The 26,871-nt window shown below is 42.4% G+C and overlaps 1 protein-coding gene across 1 annotated transcript in view; it reads right to left on the bottom strand.

Annotated features, from left to right (window-relative positions):
* The window catches only part of TRPC4 (transient receptor potential cation channel subfamily C member 4), a 467,661-nt gene that overhangs the window by 32,479 nt on the left and 408,311 nt on the right, over nucleotides 1-26,871 (bottom strand). The window contains exons 5-6 of the mRNA XM_040422436.1: nucleotides 17,107-17,246; nucleotides 12,724-13,049 (exon numbers count right to left, since the gene is read on the bottom strand). Coding sequence (XP_040278370.1) covers nucleotides 12,724-13,049; nucleotides 17,107-17,246 — 466 coding nt within the window. The remainder of the gene's footprint in view (nucleotides 1-12,723; nucleotides 13,050-17,106; nucleotides 17,247-26,871) is intronic.

The following is a 26,871-nucleotide window of genomic DNA, read 5'->3' as shown; positions in this document are numbered from 1 at the left end:
TATGTGAGCAACAATAGTATACACAGTAAAAGAGCTACTGACCGGACCCAAACTAGGGAGGATAAAGGGTGACCCCTGTCAGACCCTCAAAGCTCTCCCTATGCTGCTAAAGCACATGCCCGGATCCAAATGGCGGAACGAGGCATGCCCACGTGCCTAAGACTGATGACCACTGTAACCCCTACAATAGTGGAAGGGGCACGGCCACCGGTGCCCTACTCAGTATATGGAGGGAACCGTGGCCACCTCAGATCCAGTCAGAAAATAATCAGGTACACAACAATGTCTGTACACTTAGCTGAAGGTGTTGCAGCCGCAGAGAAGACGGATCCAAGGACAGCTGGCAATATCCGGAGTGCTTGCTGCAGCAGAACACAGGTCCAGTGAACTGATAGCTACAAGTGAAGATACTAAAGCAAGAGCTACAGTGGGATGCGAAAGTTTGGGCAACCTTGTTAATCGTCATGATTTTCCTGTATAAATCGTTGGTTGTTACGATAAAAAATGTCAGTTAAATATATCATATAGGAGACACACACAGTGATATTTCAGAAGTGAAATGAAGTTTATTGGATTTACAGAAAGTGTGCTATAATTGTTTAAACAAAATTAGGCAGGTGCATAAATTTGGGCACCACAAAAAAAAAATGAAATCAATATTTAGTAGATCCTCCTTTTGCAGAAATTATAGCCTCTAAATGCTTCCTGTAGGTTCCAATGAGAGTCTGGATTCTGGTTGAAGGTATTTTGGACCATTCCTCTTTACAAAACATCTTTAGTTCATTCAGGTTTGATGGCTTCCGAGCATGGACAGCTCTCTTTAAGTCACACCACAGATTTTCAATTATATTTAGGTCTGAGGACTGAGATGGCCATTCCAGAATGTTGTACTTGTTCCTCTGCATAAATGCCTTAGTGGATTTTGAGCAGTGTTTAGGGTCGTTGTCTTGTTGGAAGATCCAGCCCCGGCGCAGCTTCAGCTTTGTCACATTGTGGACATTGGACATTTGTGGACATTGGTCTCCAGAATCTGCTGATACTGAGTGGAATCCATGCGTCCCTCAACTTTGACAAGATTCCCAGTCCCTGCACTGGCCACACAGCCACACAGCATGATGGAACCACCACCATATTTTACTGTAGGTAGCAGGTGTTTTTCTTGGAATGCTGTGTTCTTTTTCCTCCATGCATAACGCCCCTTGTTATGGCCAAATAACAAAATTTTAGTTTCATCAGTCCACAGCACCTTATTCCAAAATGAAGTTGGCTTGTCCAAATGTGCTTTAGCCCACCTCAAGCGGCACTTGTTGTGCTGTGGGCGGAGAAAAGGCTTCCTCTGCATCACTCTCTCATACAGCATCTCCTTGTGTAAAGTGCGCCGAATGGTTGAACGATGCACAGTGACTCCATCTGCAGCAAGATGATGTTGTAGGTTTTTGGTGCTGGTCTGTGGGTTGACTCTGACTGTTCTCACCATTCGTCGCTTCTGTCTATCCGAGATTTTTCTTGGTCTGCCACTTTGAGCCTTAACTTGAACTGAGCCTGTGGTCTTCCATTTCCTCAATATGTTCCTAACTATGGAAACAGACAGCTGAAATCTCTGAGACAGCTTTCTGTATCCTTCCCCTAAACCATGATGGTGAACAATCTTTGTCTTCAGGTGATTTGAGAGTTGTTTTGAGACCCCCATGTTGCTACTATTCAGAGAAAATGAAAAGAGGAGGGAAACTTACAATTGACCCCCTTAAATACTCTTTTTCATAATTGGATTCACCTGTGTATGTAGGTTAGGTGTCACTGAGCTTACCAAGCCAATTTGAGTTCCAATAATTAGTTCTAAAGGTTTTGGAATCAATAAAATGACAACAGTGTTTAAATTTATGCACCTGCCTATTTTTGTTTAAACAATTATAGCACACTTTCTGTAAATCTAATAAACTTCATTTCACTTCTCAAATATCACTGTGTGTGTCTTCTATATGATATATTTAACTGACATTTTTTATCATAAAAACCAACGATTTATACAGGAAAATCATGACGATTAACAAGGTTGCCCAAACTTTTGCATCCCACTGTACAACTGAAATGAGAACTATAATCCACGCCCTACAATAGGAGGAGGGGTGATATAAAGAGAGGGAAATCAAACGCATGAGGAACAGCTGGGAGGAAGGAAACCAAAAGTAAACAGAGCAGTGAGAACTCCTCCCAGCTCTAGTAGTGAAATCATCACAGGGGTGGAGCAACAGAGCTGTGAGAACGTCCCAAAGCTCTGGTAGTGACACATTGACAACCAACTCTAAAGATTCTACCTTTTGTCAGTCAAACTATAGGATACACATCTTTTGAGATTTATCCATTTTACTTATAAGGAAGCCATTAATTTAGTAATAGTAGGGGGGCACTGTAATAAAATGCAAATCTTCCAATTGCACTTTTTCTGCTATCATAAAAAGATATTTCATCAATATACCGTACACCAAGACACACAATAATGGGTTTCGACTGGGTTTATTTCATAGATAGTGAACCTGTTTTATAATACATGAACAGTTGGAATCTGTACTGATCCCAGCCCTTAGAAAAACATCCAAGGTGGGAGTGGTGGCTCACCAAGCTACACAAAAGCATAGAAATATATGCTAGCATTCTAGTCCACTTATCCACTATGGAACCCACGGCTGTTTCCTATTTCCAAAGGTTTGTCCAGGTCTAGCTCTCAGATCCGCTTAGACAACAAGGGTTCCATTACCAGTTTAGTTGAGATGTACATATACTCTGTACCCCATTGTCAAAATTAAAATTATTAGTAGAAGTATCTACGGATGTAGCAGGGTTAACACACATGCTTTATGAGACATGTTATCTAAACTAAATGCAACTAAATGCATTAAGCAATTGCTTTTCGATGGCTTTTGTTTCAAGATAACGCGATGAGTTAAGAAATTTTAGTTGAGTGTGTGTGTTACCCCTGCTACATCTGTATGAGGTACGTAGAATTTGTACCACTTGCCAATATCTGTGCCCAACTACCTAGTGAAATTATACAATTTCATCAATATGCATCTTATTACCCTCAATAACTGTAAGTTTTAACCATACCTCATGTAATAGGTAAATGCTGAGGTTAAATGGGTAGCTTAAAGGATTGCTCCCATTTAATAACACCTTTTTTTGGCCAAGAGTATCATAAACACTGTATATTTTTGCCCTATATGCCTGTTTTTCATGTCAGAACTTTCCTTTCCTTTTATCTCTGCTTCACTGCATCCCGGCAGGAAGTTTACATGGTAAAGTTAAAAAACTAAATAGACGTGCTTTCGCTCAACCTTTTACAGCAGTACTGCACCTCTTAGATCTCCACAGTGCTCTAGAAATGTGAAGTTTTTAACCACAAGTGCCAGAAGATTTGTCTAGGATTTACAACATACAAGATTTTTACATGCTGTCACGGCACCTCCCATGACAGAGGTGAGAAGATCAGGGAGATTGGCAGCACGTGAGGCTATCTGACCGTCTCTGTTCTCACCTTGCAGTTTGCTATTTAGAGATGACCACAACCCTTGTCAGGTGTTGCCTGTGGTCATCACTGAGGCTCTATTTAGTTCACTCATACTGCATACCATACGGTTGATATTTCCTGCTTGGTGTTTGTTGAGCTGGTGTGTTGTTCCTGTGGATCACCGGCTTCTCCATTCCCTGTGTAAAGATAAGTGCATTTGTTGTGCATTTTGTTGTGACACATGTGTGTTGTGTTTCTAGGCCTCAGGGAGACGCTGGGTCCTTCTCCTGGGAAAGAACCAGTAGTCTCATTCCCTGCCACCGTTCCTAGGGATTCCAGGGTCTCCAGGGCCTAGGTTCCTGTGAATGATTTTTTCCACGTTAAGGGTCTACTCATACTGGCAGGAGTCAGAGAGAGATCTAGGGATTCCTAGGAGGTCACATCTCTTTTCCTTAGCTTTGAGGTCTAGACTATAGTTTATTTCCTTCTGTGTGTTTTTTTGTGTCCCCTCCCTATTACGTGTAACATTATCAACCGCCGAAAAACCGTCATTTTGTTTGTGCCAGTACAGCTATGGATACGATTTCTGCACTGAGATTTCTGCACAGAGTCATTGGAGGCGGCCATGTCGCTGGCTGTACGTATTGATAGACGCCTGAGGGAGAGATCTAAGGTTCCTCTCGCTCAGGATGCACTATCATATGGGGAAGCGGCCTCCTCAGACACTTTGGGTAGGGAGGCACTTGAGTTTATGTCTAATGATGAGCCAATGCATTTGGGGGAGGTCACTCCTGGACCTGGTGATAAAAACGTTAGGGTTAAGAAGAGACTCTGCTTTTTCTGTGATAAAGGGGGACATTTTGTGAACGTATGTCCTTATGTTAAACGTCAAGGTGAAAAAGAAAGAAAAATGAACACTAATGTGTTTAGTCCACTTCTTACTCTTGGTAGTGTGGGTGGGGAATCTGAGAATGTACTTTTGTCTTTTACCAGTAGTACCCGATTTTTCCTGCCTGCCAGCTAGACTCAAAAACTGTGGGAATTGAAGTATTTATTGACAGTGAGGAAGGGGTTAACCTAGTAGATGGCCAGTTCTGTATGCATGATTTGACAACAAGCGCATTAGACAAAAATATTTCGGTGTTTGCCATTGATTCCGCGCCACTCTCACAAAAGTGTTTATAACAAATGGTGCAGGACATTCGCCTAAAGGTGAGAGATTCTCATCAAGAATACATTTCTTGTTTTGTGCTGGAGGGTCTGCCTACTCCTCTGGTGCTAGGGTTACCGTGGTTAACCAAACATAATCCTACCATCGATTGGCAAGCAAGACAAATTCTTGATTGGAGTTATTTTTGCATAGACAACTGTCTTACCACGTCGCTTTCTGTTGTAACCACTAAAATAGTACCTTCTTTTATTTCAGATTTTTCTTATGTATTCTCTGAAAGTGGAGATTAGGAGTTGCCTCCACATTGGGAATATGATTGCCCCGTCAACCTTATTCCCAGAGCTAGGTTGCCCAAGTATTGGTTGTATAATCTTTCTGGTAGGCAGAAAGAAAAAATATAGGCGTGCTCAAACCCCGCCACACCGAGCACGGACCAAGCCAGGAACCATGGCGTTAGCAAAGAAAAAAGAAAGAAGGGGTCCAGCTCGATTAAATTGTTACCTTTATTTTTCAGTGCGGGTAAAAGCCAGTTACACTCCAGTGTGACTGGAGTGTAACTGGCTTTTACCCGCACTGAAAAATAAAGGTAACAATTTAATCGAGCTGGACCCCTTCTTTCTTTTTTGTATAATCTTTCTGAACCCGAAGAGTAGCCATGCGAGAATATATCACTGAGAGCTTGGCTAAAGGTCATATTAGAACATCCAAATCACCAGTGGCTGCAGAGTTCTTCTTTGTAAAAAAAAGGACGGAACTCTTAGACCATGTTTGGACTTCCGTGAGTTTAATCGCATTACTGTCCGTGATCCCTATCCCCTTCCTTTGATCCCAGATTTGTTCAATCAAATTGTTGGTGCCAAGGTGTTCTCTAAGTTGGATTTGAGGGGAGCATATAATGTGGTAAGGATCAAAGAGAGCGACGAATGGAAGACGGCCTTTAATACCCCTGAAGGTCATTTTGAGAATTTGGTCATGCCGTTGGGTTGACCAATGCTCCTGCTGTTTTTCAACATTTCATCAATTACATCTTTCATCATCTGGTGGGCAGGTTTGTGGTGCTGTATCTGGATGATATTCTAATTTATTCCCCTGATATAGAGAAGCATCAGGATTATGTGGGACAGGTTTTACAGATCCTGAGGGAGAATAAATTGTATGCTAAGATGGAGAAGCGTGTATTTGCGATCCTGGAAGTGCAATTCCTGGGTTACCTACTCTCTTCTAAGGGTTTTCATATGGACCCGGAAAAACTCTGAGCTGTGTTGGACTGGGATCGACCCGAAAATCTGAAGGCGCTCATGCGATTTCTGGGGTTCACCAACTACTACCGTAAATTTATCTTGAATTACTCGACTTTTGTTAAACCTTTGAGTGATATGACTAAGAAAGGTGTAGATTTCTCAGTCTGGTCTGATGCGGCATTGCAAGCCTTTTCAGCGTTAAAGGAATGTTTTGCTTCTGCTCCTATACTGGTGCAACCTGATGTGTCACAGCCATTCATTTTGTATAATGACGCATCCAAGTTGTGGGTTAGAGCAGTCTTGTCACAGGGTCCTTCTCCTAGCAAATATCGTCCGTGTGCTTTTTTTCTCTAAAAAACTCTCTACTGCCGAAATAAATTATGATGTAGGTATTAGAGAGTTGCTGGCTATTAAGTTGACTTTTGAGGAATGGCGTCATTGGTTGGCAGGAGCGATTCATTCCATTATGGTAATTACTGATCACAAAAATCTGGCCTATTTGGAGTCAGCTAAACATCTGAACCCAAGACAGGACAGATGGTCGCTGTTTTTTACCATATTTAATTTAGTTGTCACCTTTTAACCTCGGGGGGGGGGGGGGATTCAGAGGATCCTGGCCCGATATTAGCTGATGGGGTGGTTATATCTGCCCTTTATCCTGAACTGGAGGCAAAGATGTTTGGGGCCCAGGGAGATGCAGCTGATTCTTGTCCTCCAGGGAAGTAGTTTTTTCCTTCGGAACTACGGCATAAGGTGTTTGAGGAACATAACAGTACTGTTCTTACGGGACACCCTGGAAGAAGATCCACGGTTGATCTCATTTCTTGGATATTCTGGTGGCCAGGGTTGCGTAAATGTGTTGAGGGTTATGTGCCAAGGTGACACATACTCGGCCTTCAGGATCTCTGCTTCCCTTGTCTATCCCGTCCTGACCGTGGACTCATTTGCCCATGGACTTTATCACAAATTTGCCTAATTCCTCAGGGAAAACTGTGATTCTGGTGGTTGTTGATCGTTTCAGCAATATGTTGCACTTTATAGCGTTATAAGGTCTACCTAATGCTAAAACTCTCGCTCAAGTGTTTGTCAATAACATTGTGAAACTACACGGTATCCCCTATGATTTGGTGTCTGATAGGGGGACTCAGTTTGTTTCCAGATTCTGGAAGGCGTTCTACACTCACCTGGGGGTCCAATTTTCCTTCTCTTCTGCCTTTCATCCTCAGTCGAACGGATAGACTGAATGCAATAACCAGAATCTGAAGACATATTTGAGGTGTTTTGTCTCAGAGAATCAGGAGGAGAGGTCTTCATTTTTGTCGTTGGCCGAGTTTGCCAAATGATCGTAGACAGGAGTCCACTGATAAGTCGCCGTTTTCTGGAGTATATGGGTTCCATCCGCAGTTTGGCACATTTTTAGGTACTGAGACTTCTGGTATACCGGAAGAGGAAAGATTTTCCTCTTCGTTGTCATCTATCTGGTGGAAAATTCTAAACAATTTAAAAAAGATGGGCAAAAAGTATAAACGTATGGCTGACAAGAGACGTATGAGTGGTCCGGACCTGAGAGTGGGTGATTCTGTGTGGCTGTCCACAAGAAACATTAAGTTGAAAGTTCGGCCCAAGGTTTATTGGGCCATATAAGATCTCTGCCTTTATTAATCCAGTTGCCTTTCGTCTTGACCTTCCGTAGGCTTTAAAAATTCATGTCTTTTACAAGTCATTGCTGAAAAGATTTGTCGAACCGGCTTAACCGTCCTCCTTACCTCCTGCTCCTGTCTTGGTGGACGGTAATCTTGAATTTCAGATTGCCAGGATAGTGAACTCACGAATTCTTTGTAGATCTCTTCAGTACCTTATGCACTGGAAAGGTTACGGTCTAGAGGAAAGAATGTGGGTTCCTACGGCCGATGTTAATGCCAGTCACCGTGTGAAGTCCTTTCACAGGGCGCATTCCGATAAAGTCGGCCCTGGGTGTTTGGAGGTCACCCATAGAAGGGGGGGTACTGTCACGGTCCCTCCCATGACAGAGATGAGAAGATCAGGGAGATTGGCAGCACGTGAGGCTTTCTGACAGTCTTTGTTCTAAACTTGCAGTTTGTTGTTTAGTGATGACCACACCCCTTGTCAGGTGTTGCCTGTGGTCCTCACTGAGGCTCTATTTAGTTTACTCTCACACTGCTTACCATGCGGTTGATATTTCCTGCTTGGTGTTTGTTGAGCTGGTGTGTTGCTCCTGTGGATCACCGGCTTCTCCATTCCCTCTTTAAAGATGAGTGCTTTTGTTGTGCATTTTGTTGTGACATATGTGTGTTGTGTTTCTAGGCCTCAGGGAGATGCTGGGTCCTTCACCTGGGAAAGAACCAGTAGTCTCATTCCCTGCCACCGTTCCTAGGGCTTCAAGGGCCTAGGTTCCGGTGTATGAGTTTTTCCACCTTCAGGGTCTACTCATACTGGCAGAAGTCAGGGAGATATCTAGAGATTCCTAGGAGGTCACAATCCCTCTTCCTAAGATTTGAGCACTAGACTCTGGTTTATTTCCTTCTGTGTGTTTTCTTGTGTTGTCCCCTCCCCATTACATGTGACCTATGCAGAACTTCCTCTTTTCATCAGCTTCCTGCTGAGTTTTCTAACAGGTTCTGTAATGTTTAACCAGGATTGCTGCACCTAGTTAACACGAAGAGGAGAGTTGTAAGGATCGTAACTACAGAAAAGAGAACATTGTAGCAGGCAGAGCAACCCTTAGAAACATTAGAAAGGAAATCATGCTGGGATTGGTTAGAAAACTGAGCAGTAAGCTGATGAAAAGAGAAAGTTCTGAATGTAAACATCCTGCCATTAAGCAGTGATACTGATAAAAGGCAAAGGAAAATACTGGCATAAAAACTATTACATAGGGGGAAATAATTCTGAGTTTGGGGTACTCTGAGCAGGGAAAAATGCCATTATAAAACCCAATTTTAACATAGACCATGAGTTTAGCATGGACAACAGTGGGACTCTCGTAGATGATTTTCCCTATAGGGCCATCTACTTGAGTTTTGTCCCAGCCTATTACGTGCTGTATGAGAAAAAGTAATGCCACCAAGGGTTTAAATGCATTAGGCTTCTATGTTCCAAAATTTTAGCACCATTAAAATATCAGTATTATTGTTATTAGTTCCATGTAAAACTTAAATGATCTGTTTACTAACAATGACTATTATATATTAAAGCTGTTGCCTTTTTAATTAGAGAACAGTAAAAATAAATTATCTCTCAAGATCCCAACTATTTATAGTCACAATATTTTTAGTCACTAGAGTTTAGTGGACTCTCCAGGCACTGGATGGAAATATGTTAATCAGCTCACATTGTGTAATTGTGGCTGCAGGGGGGTCCTTCATTTTGTGCTTAGTTAGTCCTCATGCACACAAACGTATTTTCATTCCGTGTCCATTCCGGGGTTTTTTGTGGATCGTATACGGAACCATTCATTTTAGTGGGTCAGCAAAAAAAACGGTAGGTACTCCATGTGCATTCTGTTTCCGTATTTCCGTATTTCTATTCCGCAAAAAAATAGAACATGTCCTAATATTGTCCGCATTACCAACAAGGATAGGACTGTTCTATTAGGGGCCAGCTGTTCCGTTCCGCAAAATAAGGAATGCACACTGTGGTCATCCGTATTTTTTGAGGATCTGTTTTTTGCGGACCGCAAATTACATACGGTCGTGTGCATGAGGCCTTAATTGTATGCTATTATTCATCTATATAATTTAGGACTTGATTTTTATGAAATGCTTGACATCTATCCATTGCTTGTGTATCCTTCCTAAAATATTCCTTCATTAACTTACTTTAGAGAACAATAGAAATTCTAAAATGCACAATCATAGATGATATCCTTATTTAGTAAGCACTCTAATTGAGTAATTGGTGACTCATTTTACCTTCACCTTGTTATTTCTCCCAAAGAACTTAAAAGGGTTGTCTCACTTCAGCAAATGGCATTTATCATGTAGCCAAAGTTAATACAATGCACTTACTAATGTATTGCGATTGTCCATATTCCTTCCTTTGCTGGCTTTATTCGAGCAGTGTGTAATGTGGTGGAAAAATAAATCACGTCAGAAAAGGAGGAAATATAGGCAATCACAATACATTAGTAAAGGCCTTGTATTAACTATGGCTACATGAAAAATGCCATCTGCTGAAGTGAGACAACCCCTTTAAAAGGTGCTCACTGGGACTATTCTCAAAAACAACCCTCAATTCAATCTTCTGAAGTGCTGATAATTCCTTCGAGAACATTATGATAAAATTACAGCCTCAGTTTTGTTTTCGGCACTTCCTATGAATGCAGTTCCAGAATTTAGTTTCGGTCCGGGCAAGGTCCAAGACACCACCATCACAAAATAGTTAATAATTAACATTTCTCTTATGTGCACTTTATGCTGGAATTATTTTTCACACAATCTTTTTTTGGGAGAGTTTAAAAGACATATAAGTTTAACATTTTCAAAAATGTTAAAGAAAATTTCCAGAACTTACTATTACAGTAAATCTCATAAACCAAATCACAGGGTGTGTAGTTACTAATACTATCACAGCATATGTCCACTCCTTATGTTAAAACTTAGCTTTATTAAATCATTACAAGTTAGACCAAATGCCCCTTCATATTGAATGTATTAGATAAATCACAACAGTCACTTATATCCACAGGAGGGAATCTAAATGAGATTATAATCTTGGATATAACATCTGGCCTGTTTTACGGTCAAGGCATTTAATACCTCCAGTGGTTTTTAGGACCATCCAGAACTTTCCCTGTGATGTCCCTCAGGTGATCCGCTTGTAGGAATGGTTAGCCTGAGGTAACTTACAGGGAAAGTTTACCCATAAATCGCCCCATTTTAAAAACTTCACTTCTCAAAGGATTGGTACCAAATTGGGATAGATATTTCTTTTTGATCACTTATTGTTTTATTTTCTTGGAGATGAGGCCAAAAATTAGCAATTCTGTTAGTGTTTTTAAATTATGACCCACTTTAATCTGTGGGTGGATATTATACCAAAAGTAAATATTTTTTATGTTTTACTACGTTTGCAGCACAAAATCATTTTTGAATTTAAAATAGTTTTATGGAGGTGAGGCAAACAAAACTACTATTCTATCATTTTTATTTTTTATGGGGTCAATGATATGTTAATTTTATTCTGTTGGGTTTATACAATTATGGCTATACCAAATTTATGTTTTTTTTCATGTTTTGCTACTTTTGCATCATAAAATCACTTTTAAATTTTTTTTTTTTATTATTTTGCATTGCCATTTTCTATCATTCATAGCATTTTTAGCATTTTACATTGACAAGGTTGTATGAGGGCTTATTTTTGCAGGAGAAGTTGTAGTTTCCATTGCTGCCATGTTGGGGTGCACATAACATTTAAATCACTTTATTCGGGTGGCTTTTTTAACTTTTTAGAGGGTGGGATAAAAAGGATGAAAACTTTATTCTGCTGGTTGATATGGTTATGACAATGCCAAATTTATATATTTTTTAATGCTTTACTACTTGCATCATAAAATCATTTTGTATTAAAATCGTTTGCATTTTTAATTGCCATATTCTAACTTTTTTATTTTTCTATTGAGACAGCTTAGCGGATACCTTTTTTTGCAGGACAAGCTATAGTTTTTATTGGTACTAGCTAGTGGAAAATATATGCTATTTATCACTTGTTATACCATTTGGAAGGTAAAGTGACCAAAAACATCAATCCTGTCTTTACTGTGTTTTTATTTTTGGCAGTTTTCACCATGTGGGATAAGTAAAATGATCATTTTATAGATTGAGTTGTTACAGACATAGCGATACCTATAATGTGTAGTATATTTTATTGTTTTAATTTTTCAATAGTAAAAGTGTAGATAAAGGGAAAACTGAGCATTTTATCACTTGAATTTTTTCAAAAATATTTCTCATTTTTATATACTGTTTTTAGTCCCACTAGGGGACTATGAACTTGCAGCAAGCCAATTGCTGGTAAAATACACGGTAATAGTAATTTATTGTCATTTCTACACTGATAGCAAGCCTATCAGACCTTGCCTGTGGAAGGGTCTAAAGGGCTTCCATATATGGCAGACCTGTAGGCCATTGACAGGCCTCTGGTCACTATTGTAAAGATTGGCACACCACAATCACACTGTGGGTTGCTTATGGCTAGGCAGATAGAGGTCCCTCATTCTATCAACCACTTAGATGCTGGGGTTGCTATTAATTATAGAATGTACAGTGTTAAACTGCCGGAGTCTGATCCTGGCCCTTGCAGCAAAGTACATGTCACAGCTGATACCTCCTGAGGATGATGAGGGCAGAACTCCTGCACAATATTTAAAATGAGAGCAGCACAATACCCCTCACGCACAGATCGTCTCACCGATTGATCCAGATCCGGTGTTCACTACACATCCAAAAATAGCATTGATCTCTAAAAAGGTAACAAACCATCATGTGTAAGTCTGTGATGTTTCTGCTACATCATAGCCTTTTTTAATGCTTCACATACTGTAAATGCTATCTTTGGAGGGCACAACTCCTGAGACTGCACCATCCATGCGATGAAAGTACCATGGATTGCAGTAAATCCCTTGCAATCATGATGTACAATTACATGGCTTATGTGAAAGAGATGATAGCAGTGTGATTGCAGTGACAGCACTATGTGATTTTTTTATGATTAAGTCTATATTATTTTTAGATAAATAAAAAATACCATGCAAATAGAGAAAAAAAAGATTTTGGTATATAACTTACGTGGAGAAGGCGTTGTTTTGCTTTTCACATCGAATGCCATTACAGTTCATGGGTTTTTCTTTACTTGTATCATAATTGAAGTATAATTGATTTAATCCGTTTGCAAATGCCAGTAATACAAGACAGTATATGAAGAGAAATTTTAAAATGTCTAACAGCATTCTTCCTAGAGAGATCTGCAGAGGACCCAGGTGAGAGTTGGCTGTGAACAACGAGATCAATCTCAAGGAGCTAAAAATATTCGCTATAGAAAATAACGCTTCTGCTACCAGGGTTGGATGCCACGTTTCCCATTTCTTACGTTCAAGTCCTATCAAGTCATTGTACTAAAAAAACAGAAAAAAAAGTAATACGATTATTGCCTAACAATTCCACAGATTCACGTTATGCAGTATTTATCTATATAACCCCCCTCCACTTTCTAGTAATCCTATGTCAAAGAGGATTTCAACCGAAATCTTAAAATTGCCTATACAGTACTTTAGTAAATAAGAAGTCAGAGCAGCAGTTAAAGCTTAGTCATCTTGTGTTCTTTACAAAGATATTGGAATTTTTTATTTTGCTATAGCAATCTTTTTGAAAAAAAAATAAAGGAAATGCAGACATATAGCTTGGTTCTTTTAAACTACTGTCATTTTATTAGCGAGTTCAATAAATAAGTAACACATAGTGCTAACTCACCAGCAATATTACAGCAATCTGATGTTTTTCAATTCCAGCTCATTTACATGCAGGGGCGTAGCTATAGGGGGTGCAGAGGTAGTAGTCGCTACCAGGCCCAGGAGCCTGAGGGGGCGTAAGACCCTTGTGCCTCATAAGAAGACAACAGTATTATAGAAAGTGCATGATGGGAGGGCTCTGTTATAGATTTTGCACTGGGGCCCAGAATGTTCAAGTTAGTCCTCTGGCTGGAGGCAAGGGGTTACGTCAAGAATTTGGTATGGGGGGTGCTGTTTCAATTTTTGCCTCAGGCAGCAGGAAGGACATGTGCTCCCCTGCCCTTTTGCCACAAAGCACTGAAGTAAGGGGGGCCCAAGCTGAACCATTAGCCTTTAGCTATGCCCCTGGTTGCATTCATATATTTTGAACCTTTTAATTATGAATATCTGTGTCTTGTTATAACTATTTTTACCACCAGTTCTGTACTTACTCTCCTTTGTAGACAAGATTTCAGTCTCTCCTGTTCGGCTGACTTCATGTGAACTACATGATTACATAATCATCTATTAAATCCCTCTTGGCAGCAATTAGATCCCTTCCCTCCCCAGCAAGCATCGCTCTCCTTAATCCACTGTTTGACCCTCTAGTGCTGCTGAAGATATAATTTCTCCTCTATCTAAGAGGAAAGGAGTGCTGTGATATAGTACATATAGTCCAAACAATAGTTGCCTTAAGAGATATACAATTCCCCTGACTCATACTGCCTGTCTATATTGTCTGTTCTGTGAGCAGAATCTCCAGTGTATTTGCGTAAGAAGCAGATTCACACTGCTCTCTCCTTTCTTTTCCTTGCAAGTAAGGATAGAGGGGAAAAAACATCTAACGTTATGATAATACAGCCGTTTGCATCCGTTATAAATGGATCCGGTTGTATTATCTCTAAAATAGCCGTGATGGATCGGTCTCTAAAACCATTGTCAATGGGGGACGGATCCATTTTCTTTTTTGTCAGAGAAAACGGATCCGGCACCATTGACTTGCATTGTGTTTCATGCCGGAGCCTCCTTGCTTCGTATCCCAGGATGCAATCAAAAATGCTGCTTGCAGCGCTTATGTGTGTGTCATGGGAACGCAATGAAATACACTGGTGCACTCTGTTCTCTTCAGTTCAGTTTTGTCCCCATTGACAATAAATGGGGACAAAACTAAAGCATTTTCTTCCGCTTTTGAGATCCTATGACGGATCTCAATAGCGGAAAGGGAAAGCGCAGATGTAAAAGTAGCCTAACCCTTTACATGAATTGAAGGAAAATTTAACTTTTTTGCATTTTTATCCATTTTTTCCTGTAAGGCAGCAAGGGCTAACAGCAAAATAAACCTCACTATTGATTACCCTGATTCTGTAGTTTACATAAACACCACATATGTGTTTATGTGGTCGTAAACTGCTGTATGGGCACGGGGCTCAGAAGGAAAGGAGCGCCATATGATTTTTGGAGGGCTGATTTTGCAGGATCAGGAGAAAAAGCATCACAAATTTTGTTAAGAATTCTCATGAACACGGCAACAACCCAAATGTTGCTGTAAATTGCTGTTTTAGCAAACCACAGGGTTCAGAAGAGAAGGAGCACCATATGGTTTTTGGAGACCAGATTTTAGTGGAATGGGTTACTGGCATCATGATGCTATCGATCAGCCTCTGGAGAATAGTACAGCCATTTTCTAACAACCATACATTTTATATTTCTGTCAATGGAGCATTATCATTGGTTCTATTTTGGGGTATATATGACTTTTTGATCTCTTTTTATTTAGCCTTTGGAGAAGAAGAATAAAGAAAAGGCAGTAGCTCGGCTATTGCTTTTTTGATTTTGTTATTGCAGCGAACATACAGTATTACGGGAAAAATTACATTACCTTTATTCTGCTGGTCAGTACAATTACAGGGATACCAATTTTATATAGTTTTTTTTTCTACATTTTGCCACTTTACACAAAACATTTAAAAAAAAACTTTTTTTATTTTTCTGCCGATCTTCTTGTATTTGAGTTAATTTTTTACAGGATGAGATGATGTTTTAATTGGTACCATTTTGTCATAGATAGTACTTTCTTACCGCTCGCTATTATGCTTTTTGTAAGGCAAGTTGACCAAAAATTACTATTTTGACAGTTTTTTTTTATTTATAGTGTTTATCTGATGGGGTAGATCATGTAATATTTTTATACAGCCCGTCGTTATGGACTTGGGGATCAGTGATGAGCGGCAGGGGCAATATTCAAATTCGCAATATTTTGCAAATATTTGGGCGAATATTCGTCATATATTCGCAAATTCAAGAATTCGTGATCTCCAGTCATTATTTTCCTGATTGCGAAAATCGGCAATTGGAAAATTTGCAATAAAAATTTGCGATACGAAAATTTGCGATCAACACTACTCCTAAAGTCAAATATATTGCAGCCTTCTCATTGGCTCACAAGCAAGAAGCAGTGAGGGATCATGGGTACTGATGAAAAAAAATCTAGAATATTCATGATTACAAAGATATAGCACTATATTCTAAATAATCGCAAATTCACAATTTGAATATTTGCCATCAACACTATTGGAGATACCTAATATGTCTATTTTTTTTGCAATTAAATTGTTTTTATTGTATATGGCTTGATGAGGGGAAAGAGCACTTTTTTGTTATTTTTGCTGAAAACTAAATATTTATTTTTTTAAAACACTTTTCTTCATTATTTTCTATTTTTTATTTTTTAAATGTCCCCACTGTAGGACATCAACTTTTGAGCATCTGATCCCCTCTACAGTGCATTACAAAACACATACTCATCTCAATCACTCAGTCTGGTAAAAAAAAAACATACTCACCTTATCTATCTTGATTAAAGATACTGTGCAAAATCTCGAATGGGGTGACGTGTGACGTGACGTCCAGGCGTGGTGTCGTGATGATGTCATCACGTTACCTCGCGAGATTTTGTCCGGTGCCTTCAATGAAGATGGCCGCGACGGCCTCTCCGCGAGCAAATGGATAAAGTGAGAATGTATTTTTTTTTACCAGATTAACTCCTGAAAGCCCACAATTGTAGCATCAGATGCCGCGATCAGCGATGAAGTTGGCATCTAAAGATTTCAATTACAGGCGACGGCGCAATCGCTGTTCCCCGTAATTGCGCCCCCTACATACAAAGTAATGCTCTTTGTGGCAAAGTAATTCGGCACCGAAAATTCGGTGAAGCAGCTGAATCAAATTTTTCCTTACTTCGCTCATCTCTACAAGTTCACAGCTCATCACATGAGGGATCTCGGACACACTTTGCTGTAACAAGCTGTATGTCCATCACATGAGGGCAGATTCTCATCCTATGGAAACCAATATGTTCCCATTCATTGATTATATGCTGAGAACTTGAAGACCGCAAGAAACAAATAACAATCTATATTAGAGAGTGCAAAATCAAAATGTAAGTTAGGATTAAAAGGGTTGTCTGGCCTAGGATCACGCAAACCCAATGGTCATCTTAACCTGTGGCCAATTAAAAATACTCAAAAAATTCATTTTTTTATTGGCCACAGGAAATGACCATTGGTTCTGCCGGCTCCTGGGCCAGACAGTTCCTTTAAGGATATGGAAACACTGGTTAAAACTACTCTTGCTAGCAACTGAAGGATGAAGACGTTAATTTATTAAAATTATATCTCAACTGTACCTGACAATATGCAACAATTTTTAATGAAATAGTTGCCAAGTATAATGAATTCATGACGAAATCCATTAAGTTCCACCAGTCATGGATGTAATCTTGAAATCCTCCATCCCACATCTGTTTGATTTCAGCCCATATGATACCTGGATGACAAGGAGCATAAATACTGTTTAATAATTCAGTATATTATTCCACCAATCACAGATGAAAAGCATGCAAAATTAACAGTGTCCCATAAAAATCTGTCTGTGTCCAGGGATTGTTTTTGCTAGAAGAAAATAAAATATTAACTGATATATTAGAGGGTTAGGGAGTTAGGAGACTAGGAAAAAAAAAAAAGGTTTGCTCTTTGCTTCTTTATTTTGCGGAAATTCTACTCTTTGCTGTGTCTGGTATTGCAGCTCAGCGTCATTCAGGGGAACAGAGTTGAGATGAAGTCATAAAGCAGATCCTATATTGTAATATTTTAATTTGTAATGAGTGAAGCTAGCTTTGGATGCTACATCCGAAGTCACTTCGCCCAAACAGATTAATACTGTACGGAGATCCGTCTCTGTGCAGCATTAAAATGTATGGGTTCCAATGAGCCGAAGTCAGTTATTCGTGTGAGACTTCGTTGAATAACTTCAGTAGTTGATTTTTAAAGTGGAAAACCACTTTAAAATTTGGAACCAAACTAGGCCTTCGTTCTGAGGTACCAGTTGGAACTGAAGCCAAGTTCGGTTTCAAGTTTTAAAGTGGTTTTCCACTTTAAAAGTCAACTACCGAAGTTATTCAAGGAAGCCTCGCGTGATTTCACGAATAACTGATTTTGGCTCATCAGAGCCCATACATTTTAATGCTGCACAGAGACGTACAGTAGTCATACAAAGTTTTGAGCTAAGCGACATCAGATGTAGCATCTGAAGCTCGCTTCTAGAGATGAGTGAATTTTTCAAAAATTAGTTTCGATCCGAATTTATTTGCGGCAAATCATGTTAAAAACAGCTATTTCCTGGCTGCAAAGAGCCTTTATAGTGGTGTAAAACACTGTGCCTTGCAGTAACACGCATAGGGAGTCTGCTTTGGTACTGAAATAATACTGTGAGTCAGTATGACATGCAGATGACAGGCGTCGCTCTTAGAATCACTGCACACTTCACTTATTTGGGCAGTCACGGGGCCAAAACTGACCACATAACTCAAGTATGAACTCAGCCTTACAGGACAATGTTAGCGCCAAAATTAAGCGCACTCCTTTTACACTGACGTCAGCTGATTCCACATAGATGTCTACAAGCTGATTCCAAATAGATGTCTACAGAACCAGTTCTATTAAAAGCCTATACAAGTAGAGCCCCCCGACAGAGTGGAGAGGGTGTCAGAAGTAAGTTTGTGTTGACGTCACTGATTATTTTGCCCTTCCTCTTATCCGTCAGATCAATAATCCCCAAAAAAAGGATCCTGTCTGTGGAGCATCTGCCTTCACATGGTCAGCATTTACTCAGTAATCCATGACACGAGATGACACGTGAATGGAATATTTGCACCTGGAATTTCGGGTTTGACGGGTTCGGCCGAACTTCGCAAAAAAGTTCGAGTTCGGGACCCGAACTTGACCCCGAACCCAAACCCCATTGAAGTCAATGGGGACCCGAACTTTGGAGCACTAAAATGGCTCTAAAAAAGTCATGGAAAGGGCTAGAGGGCTGCAAAAAGGCAGCAAAGTGTGGTTAAGAGCATGGTAAGTGCTCTGCAAACAAATGTGGATAGGGAGATTACTTCAAATAACATACAATACGTAAAAATAAAAAATAATAATATTGATCTAGGAGGAGGAGGTCCATATGGAGTAGGAGGTTGAGGAGGCGGTGGATGTGGCGGTGTAGGTGGAAGCGGCGGTGGAGGAGGAGGAGGTAGCCAACAGTGGTTTTTGTTTTTTATTTTATTATAATTATAATTTTTTGTTTAAATTTGGGTAGACCCCAAAACATTGGGAAATAAAAAAATAAAACAAAGAGAAAGTGCGCTGGAGTACAACAATGGCTGCGTGAGGCCGGTATATATGTCTATTCTGCACAAGTTATGGACAAGTCCTGTGGGATCCCTGCCTGGTTCATTTTAATGAACGTGAGCTTGTCCACATTGGCTGTGGACAGGAAGCTGCGCTTGTCTGAGATAACTCCCTACTGACGTGCCCAATTTGGAGACCCAGAAGTTGAAGAGGGCAGACCCATCAGTCAGTACGTGTAGGTGTGTGCACACATACTGCTCCACCATGTTGCTGAAATGCTGCCTCCTGCTAAGACGTTCCATATCAGCTGGTGGTGCTGGTTGTTGTGGCGTGCTGACAAAGCTTTTCCACATTTTTGGGCATGCTTACCCTGCCTTCTGAGGTGCTGGTGGTGCCCCAGCTGCGTTGGCGACCTCTTCTTTCTCCTCTAAGCCTTGTGCTTCCACTGTGCCCCCGCTGTCAGGTGGGAATGCCATCAGCAGCACGTCTACCAGGGTGCGCTTGTACTCGCACATCTTACGATCATACTCCAGTGATGGAATTAAGGACAGTACTTTGTCCTTGTAACAGGGATCCAGCAGCGTGGCCACCCAGTAATCAGCACAAGTTAGAATGTGCCCAACTCAGCGGTCATTGTGGAGACACTGCAGCATGTAATCGCTCATGTGTGCCAGGCTGCCTAGAGGCAAAGACAAGCTGTCCTCTGTGGGCGGTGTATCCTCAGTATCCCCCCAGCCACGCACCAGTGATGCCCATGAGCTGGTTTGGGTGCCACCCTGCTGTGAACACGGTTCCTCCTCCTCCATCTCCTCCTCCTCATCCTCCACCTTGTCATCCTCCAGAACTGTGCCCTGGCTGGACAATTGTGTACCTGGCCTATGTTGGTGCAGGAACACACCCTCAGAGTCACTTGTAAATGACTGGCCTGAAACCCTTGTAAATAATCCCTCTTCCTCCTCCTCCTGTGCCACATCATCTTACATCATCGCCCGAAACGTTTTTTTCAAGGAGACATAGAAGTGGGATAGTAACGCTGAGAACGGCGTCAACGGCACTGGTCATGCTGGTGGAGTACTCGAAATAGCGCAACAAGGCACACAGGTCTCGCATGGAGGCCCAGTAATTGGTGGTGAAGTGGTGCTGTTCTGCAAAGCGACTCACCCGTGCTTGCTGCAGCTGAAACTCCACTATCGCCTGCTGCTGCTCGCACAGTCTAGCCAGCATGTGCAAGGTGGAGTTCCACCTTGTGGGCACGTCGCATACAAGGCGGTGAGCGGGAAGGCCGAAGTTACGCTGCAGAGCAGACAGGCGAGCAGAGGCAGGGTGAGATCGCCGAAAGCGCGCACAGATGGCCTGCACTTTCTGCAGCAGCTCTGACATATTGGGGTAATTTTTCAGGAATTTCTGCACCACCAAATTCAGCAGATACTACAGGCAAGGGATGTGCGTCAAACGGCTAGGCCCAGAGTTGCTACGAGATTTCACCCATTATCGCACACCACCAGGCCGGGCTTGAGGCTCATGGCACCAACCACTCATCGGTCTGTTGTTCCATGCCCGTCCACAGCTCCTGCGCGGTGTGGGGTTTGTCCCCCAAACAGATACGTTTTAAAACAGCCTGCTGTCGTTTCCCCCTTGCTGTGCTGAAGTTGGTGGTAAAGGTGTTACGCTGACCGGATGAGGAGGGGGTAGATGAGGAGGAAGTGGAGAAGGAGGAGGAAGCAACAGGAGGCAAAGAGAAATGCCCTGCAATCCTCGGTGGTGGAAGGACATGCTCCAAACTGCTATCTGCCTCAGGCTCAGCTGTCACTGCATTTACCCAGTGTGCTGCTAGGGAGATATAAAGTCCCTGACCATGCTTACTGGTCCACGTATCCGTAGTTATGTGGACCTTGCCACAGATGGCATTGTGCAGTGCACACCTGATTTTGTCCCCCACTTGGTTGTGCAGGGAAGGGATGGCTCGTCTGAAAAAGTAGTGGCGGCTGGGCACAACCTACTGTGGGACAGCCACCACCATCAGATTCTTAAAACTGTCCGTGTCCACCAGACTAAATGACAGCATTTCAATGGCCAGGAATTTGGAAATGCTGGCATTCAGGGCCAGGGATTGCGGGTGGGTAGATAGATTGCAGCTGGAAGATAGACAGCTGAACACTTCCATGGGACATTGTGGAGATGCTTACTGACCTAGGTGGTGGCGTTGATGCCACATCCTCTGTTTGCGGGGTGGCAGGTGCTGCTGTCCCTCCAGAGGGGGATGAAGAGGCTGAGACTGCAGCAGAAGAGGAAGCAGGAGGAGCCAGAGACCTTTCTTGGTTTTTGAGGTGTCTACTCCACTGCAGCTCGTGCTTTTCACTTTGATGCCTGGTCATGCAGGTTGTGCTCAGGTTTAGAAAGTTTATGCCTCGCTTCAGGCTCTGATTGCACAGCGTGCAAACCACTCGTGTCTTGTCGTCAGCACATTGTCTGAAGAATTGCCACGCCAGGGAACTCCTTTGAGCTGGCTTTGATGTGCTCGGTCCCTTGGTGCGGTCGGAAGTAACAGGCGTACTGTCTAGGGGATGGCCGCTCCGATTTTGCACACTGCTCCCTCTTTTGCTGTGCTGCTGGCTCTGTGTGACTATCACCTCTTCCTCCGGCCTACACAGGTCACTCGCATGACCTTGATTCCATTTGGGCTTATCATCCTCCACATCATCTTGCACCCATTCTTCACCCCTACCCTCCTTGTCGGTCTGCACACTGCAGAAAGCCGCAGCAGTTGGCACCTGTGTTTTGTCATCCGAGACGTGCTGCGGTGGTCCTCCCATGTACTCATCCTGAAACATCAAAAATCAGAAGAGACTGCTGCATGACTTGGGCTCAGACTGCTTGGCTGATTTGCAAGGGGGTGAGGTGAAAGACTGATGGCCATGAGCTTCAGGTGCTAACTCTGATCTTTCAGCAGGGGACTGGGTGGGAGACAATGTGAAGGAACTGGAGGCACTGTCAGCCACCCAATCTACTATCTCCTGTACTTGTTCTGGCCTCACCATTCATAGAGCCGCATTCGGCCCTACCAAATAATGCTAAAGGTTCTGTCGCCTACTCGCACCTGAGGAGGGTATTTCACTTGGGCGTGTAGCTGGCACAGATCGACCACGTCCTCTCCATGCAAAAGGAGCTCCACCAACAACAGCAGCACCACGACCAGGGCCACGTCCCTTGTTTGACGCTCTCTTCATTTTTTGCGGTCACCCACTGAAGTAACAGACGTTTTTACTAAATTAAGTTCCTCGGGAACAATGCAGAGCAGGGGTTTTTTGACGGCCAAAATGGGTTAATATCACCCAACAATGGAACAGACGAATTTTAGAAATTTAGGTCCCTGTCACCAAGGCAGAGCAGGGGTTTTTTGACGGGAAAAATGGGTTAATGTCACCCACCAATGGAACAGACACATTTTTTAAACTTATTGCCCAGTCTGCTATGCAGTACAGGCAGCAAAGGTACTTTATTTTTTAAAAAAAATAGTTTTTTTCTCACACTCAATAAAACAGATGTATTCAACTGAGATTATATTGCACTCTCACAAATGAAGCACAGGGTTTTTTTTACATAAAAAAATGGTGGATATGTAATCCCTGCAATGGAACAGATGGATTTGCTGAATTTATGTGCCTGCCTGTCACATGTGCAGGCCTCAGAGGTAATTTACACCCAAAAATGGGAATTTGAAGCCCAAAAATGTAACAGCGGTATTTACTGGTTTTATTTGACTGTCAGAAATGCAGCACAGGGCAAAAAGGTACTTTATTGCCCCCCCAACAAATTTTTTTTAAATTAGAAATGAAACAGATGGATTTAACTGAGATTATATTTCACTCTCACAATTGAAGCACAGGGTTTTTTTTACATAAAAAATGGTGGATATGTCACCCATACAATGGAACAGATGGATTTGCTGAATTTATGTGCCTGCCTGTCACATGTGCAGGTCTCAGAGGTACTTTACACCCAAAAATGGGAATTTGAAGCCCAAAAACAGCGGTATTTACTGGTTTTATTTGACTGACAGGAATGCAGCGCAGGACGCAAATGTACTTTCTAGAAACAAAAATTTTTATTTTTCAGCAAAAAATTTAACTGCAGTATTTGGCAGTTTTATTGGACTGTCAGAAATGCAGTACAGGGCAAAATGGTACTTTATTGCCCAAAAAAAAGGGTTTCTTTAACCATAAATGAAACAGATAGATTTAACTGAGATTATATTTCAATCTCACAAATTAAGCACAGTTTTTTTTTTACTTAACAAATTGTGGATATGTCACCCCTACAATGGAACAGATGGATTTGCTGAATTTATGTGCCTTCCTGTCACATATGCAGTGCAGGCATCAGAGGTACTTTACAACAAAAAATGTAAAGTATGTCACCCCACAATGGAACAGATGGATTTAACTGATTATATTTCACTATCAGAAATGCAGCACTGGGGAACTTTACAGAAAAAAATGGGGATATGTCACCCCCTGGGTCCCTGAACTCACAGACGATATTATTTTCCATTTTCCTGGCAGATATGCAGTGCAGGTGCACTTTAAAAATGGGTATATGTTGGTCACTGAACTACAAGAACAGGATTAAATAATTGTCCCTGGCACAAAAGCAGTGCTCGTGCACTGCTGTTGCACAAAATGGCTGCCGATGTCCACCTAACTAACAGACGGATTAAAACTTTTTTTTCAGTCTCACAGGGCTTAGGGCAGGGTACAAAAATGTTGTATTGCACCCCCAAACAAAAACGCTGTAGATCGCAGACTTCACACCAAGTGCAGATATCAGTCTTTCCTAATCTCTCCCTCACAGCAGCAGCATCCTATCCCTACAACTAGTAAGAGCAGAGTGACGTGCGGTGCTACGTGACTCCAGCTTATATAGAAGCTGGGTCACATGCTGCACTTGGCCAATGACAGCCATGCCTTTAGTAGGCATGGCTGTGATGGCTTCTAAGGGCACACGAGTTAATGTGCCCTGCAGCCTTTCAACAAGCGCCATTAAATCACTGAACACCGAACTCTAACTTTTACGAAAATATTTGAGTTCCTGTCCGGGTACAAAAAACCCTAAAGTTGGGTATGAACCCGAACTTTGTAGTTCGGGTTCGCTCAATCCTAATTTGCATGTCTTCTGTGTTTTGTACCCACTCCTGCTTTTGGCTTCCAAATCACTAGCCAATTCTGATGGGACCATACAGGCCCTACAGCTGCTACACAGACAGGATCTGTTGTGTGTCTCATTTTTCCTTCCTTCTGACAGATCAGAAGAAGGGTCATATAAATGATGATGTCAGCCAGGCCGAAAGGCAAAATAGTGGCCCAGTCATGGAGTGGGGAGGGAGGGACCAGCATGAGAAGTCTACAGAGTGGCCCTATGGCATAGTGGTGAGGTAAAAGCAGGATGAGGAGGCCACAGAGTGGCACAATGACAGTGTGGAGGTGGCAGCAGCAGGAGGCCACAGAGTGGCAAGGTGACATAGTGTGGAGGTGGCAGCAGCATGAGGAGGCAACAGAATGGCAATGTGACATAGTGTGGAGATGGCAGCAGCATGAGGAGACCACAGAGTGGCAAGGTGACATAGTGTGGAGATAGAAGAAGCATTAGAAGACCACAGAGTGGCAAGGTGACATAGTGTAGAGGTGGCAGCAGCATCAGGAGACCACAGAGTGGCAAAGTGACATAGTGTGGAGGTGGCAGCAGCATCAGGAGACCACAGAGTGACAAAGTGGTGAGGTGGGTGGCAATACCAGTACCAGCTGAAGATGGTAGGTGAAAGAAGAAGTACTTGGCATCAGATGTGTGGCATCAGGTGGATGGCAGCATCAGAATAGTAGCTGAGGCATGTAGCCAGAAGAAACCGGTCCCTTTTGTCAAGGTTTGGGTGAGGCAGCATGGATGATCTAATTTGATGCATCAGGTAATGGTGGGTGGAAATCCTGGCTGATCCACGCCTGATTCATCTTGACAAAGGTTAGTCTTTCCACATTTTGGGTGAGTTCTTCTTGGGGTAACTATGGCCCCCGCCGCACTTTACACCTGCTCTGATGCCACAAAACTGTCCGGGCAGGCCAACTTTTCCAGGGCAAACTCTGCTAGTTGCGGCCACAAATCCAGTTTGGCTGCCCAATAGTCCAGCGGATCTTTATTGTGGGGTGGCAGGGTGTTGTCCAAGTATGCCACTACCTGCAGGTTCAGGTTCTGCTCCAGGTCTAGATGCTGCTGCTGGTGAGTGGTTTCTTCACTAGGTGGGTGAAAAAAGCTGCTCATCAGCGAAGCTAGACTCAGGCTGCTGCTGATGGAGTTGGTTCTGCTCATTCAACGAATATTCGAATTCACGGATATCCGACGAATATTCTACAAAATTCGAATTCAAATATGACCCCTGCCACTCATCACTAGTGAGCGCAGAGAGCACCCCCAGTAGCAAGATGGAGAGCCAGAAGTCATCCCTCTGCCGATTGGTGACAATTCGGCTGTCACTACGCAAGCAAGTGAGCATGCATCGGGATATTTTTGCAAGTGACTCGGAGGGACTTCATGCCTCCATCTCCACGGCATACTGCTACGGTATGTCTGGGTCCTCTGCCTCATCTTCCTCATCGCTCTGCAGCTCCTCTGGCTGCTCCTGCTCCTCCTCTCCTGTCAGCTGTGTAGAAAAACCACCCATTTCGCTACACATTGCTTGTGCTCCAATGTCCTCCTCCTCCTCCAGTTCAGCCCCCACTGGGCTCATGTGGCCGTGAGATGTAGGTGCCATGTCTCCAGTGCCCTGACCAGCCAGATTTACCAGCATCTGTACCTGGACATGAAGCAGTGGAATGACATTGTTCTTCCTGTAGTCCTGGTGACTGACAAATAACGTGGCCTCCTTAAAGGGCCTGAGCAAACAGCAGGTGTCACACATGATCTACCACTGACTGACATTGAAATTACACATGGGAGAAATCCTGTCCGCTTGGATCATCAAGAAATTATTTATGTCCTTTCTCTGTTCGTACAGTCGGTCAAAAAAATATGGAGGGTGGAATCCCAACAGGTGGAAACGTTGCATATGAGCCTATGTTGAGGGATGCCATTCTGCCGTTGCAGATCAAGGAGTGTGTGCTTTGCTGTGTACGGGTGGCTAAAGTGCATGCAAAGTTTTCTGGCAATTTTTAGGATGTCTTAAAGATGGGTGGAACACTTCAAGAACCGCTTGACAAGTTTGACAACCAGATTGAACACGTGTGCCATGCAGGGCGCATGGCTCAGCACTTCTTGATGCAGCGCCGACACCATGTTCTTCCAGTTGGCGGTTCACCCGGTGGTCGTTTTGCAGTGAACTTTGCGCGTTCGCGAATCGCCGAACATGCGAACATATGGCGATGTTCGCATGTGCCAAATTCATTTGCATTGCACCAAACTTTGACCCATGACACATTAATCAGGTGGGACAGGACAGCCAATTGAGACGTTTCAACACATGCACACACCCCCATCCTATAACAGAATCCGATCTGGCAGCCATTTTACATTCTGTGTTTTGCCAGTGTAGGGAGAATTTGCTTTGTGGAGCAGGGACAGACTGTTAGGGACACCAAACGCTAGCTAATAGGGCCACAAAAGTCCTTTTAAGGACTGATATAGGTGTGCTATCGATAGGTATGATATACTGAGGGGTGTGATATACTTATAATATACTTTCTAACATAGAAAGTATATTATAGTGCATTTGTATTGTACAACAGTTACCG

Source organism: Bufo bufo, chromosome 3 (genome assembly GCF_905171765.1).
Source record: "Bufo bufo chromosome 3, aBufBuf1.1, whole genome shotgun sequence".
Classification (NCBI taxonomy): Eukaryota; Metazoa; Chordata; class Amphibia; order Anura; family Bufonidae; genus Bufo; species Bufo bufo.
This window is presented reverse-complemented; position numbering and strand designations above follow the sequence as displayed.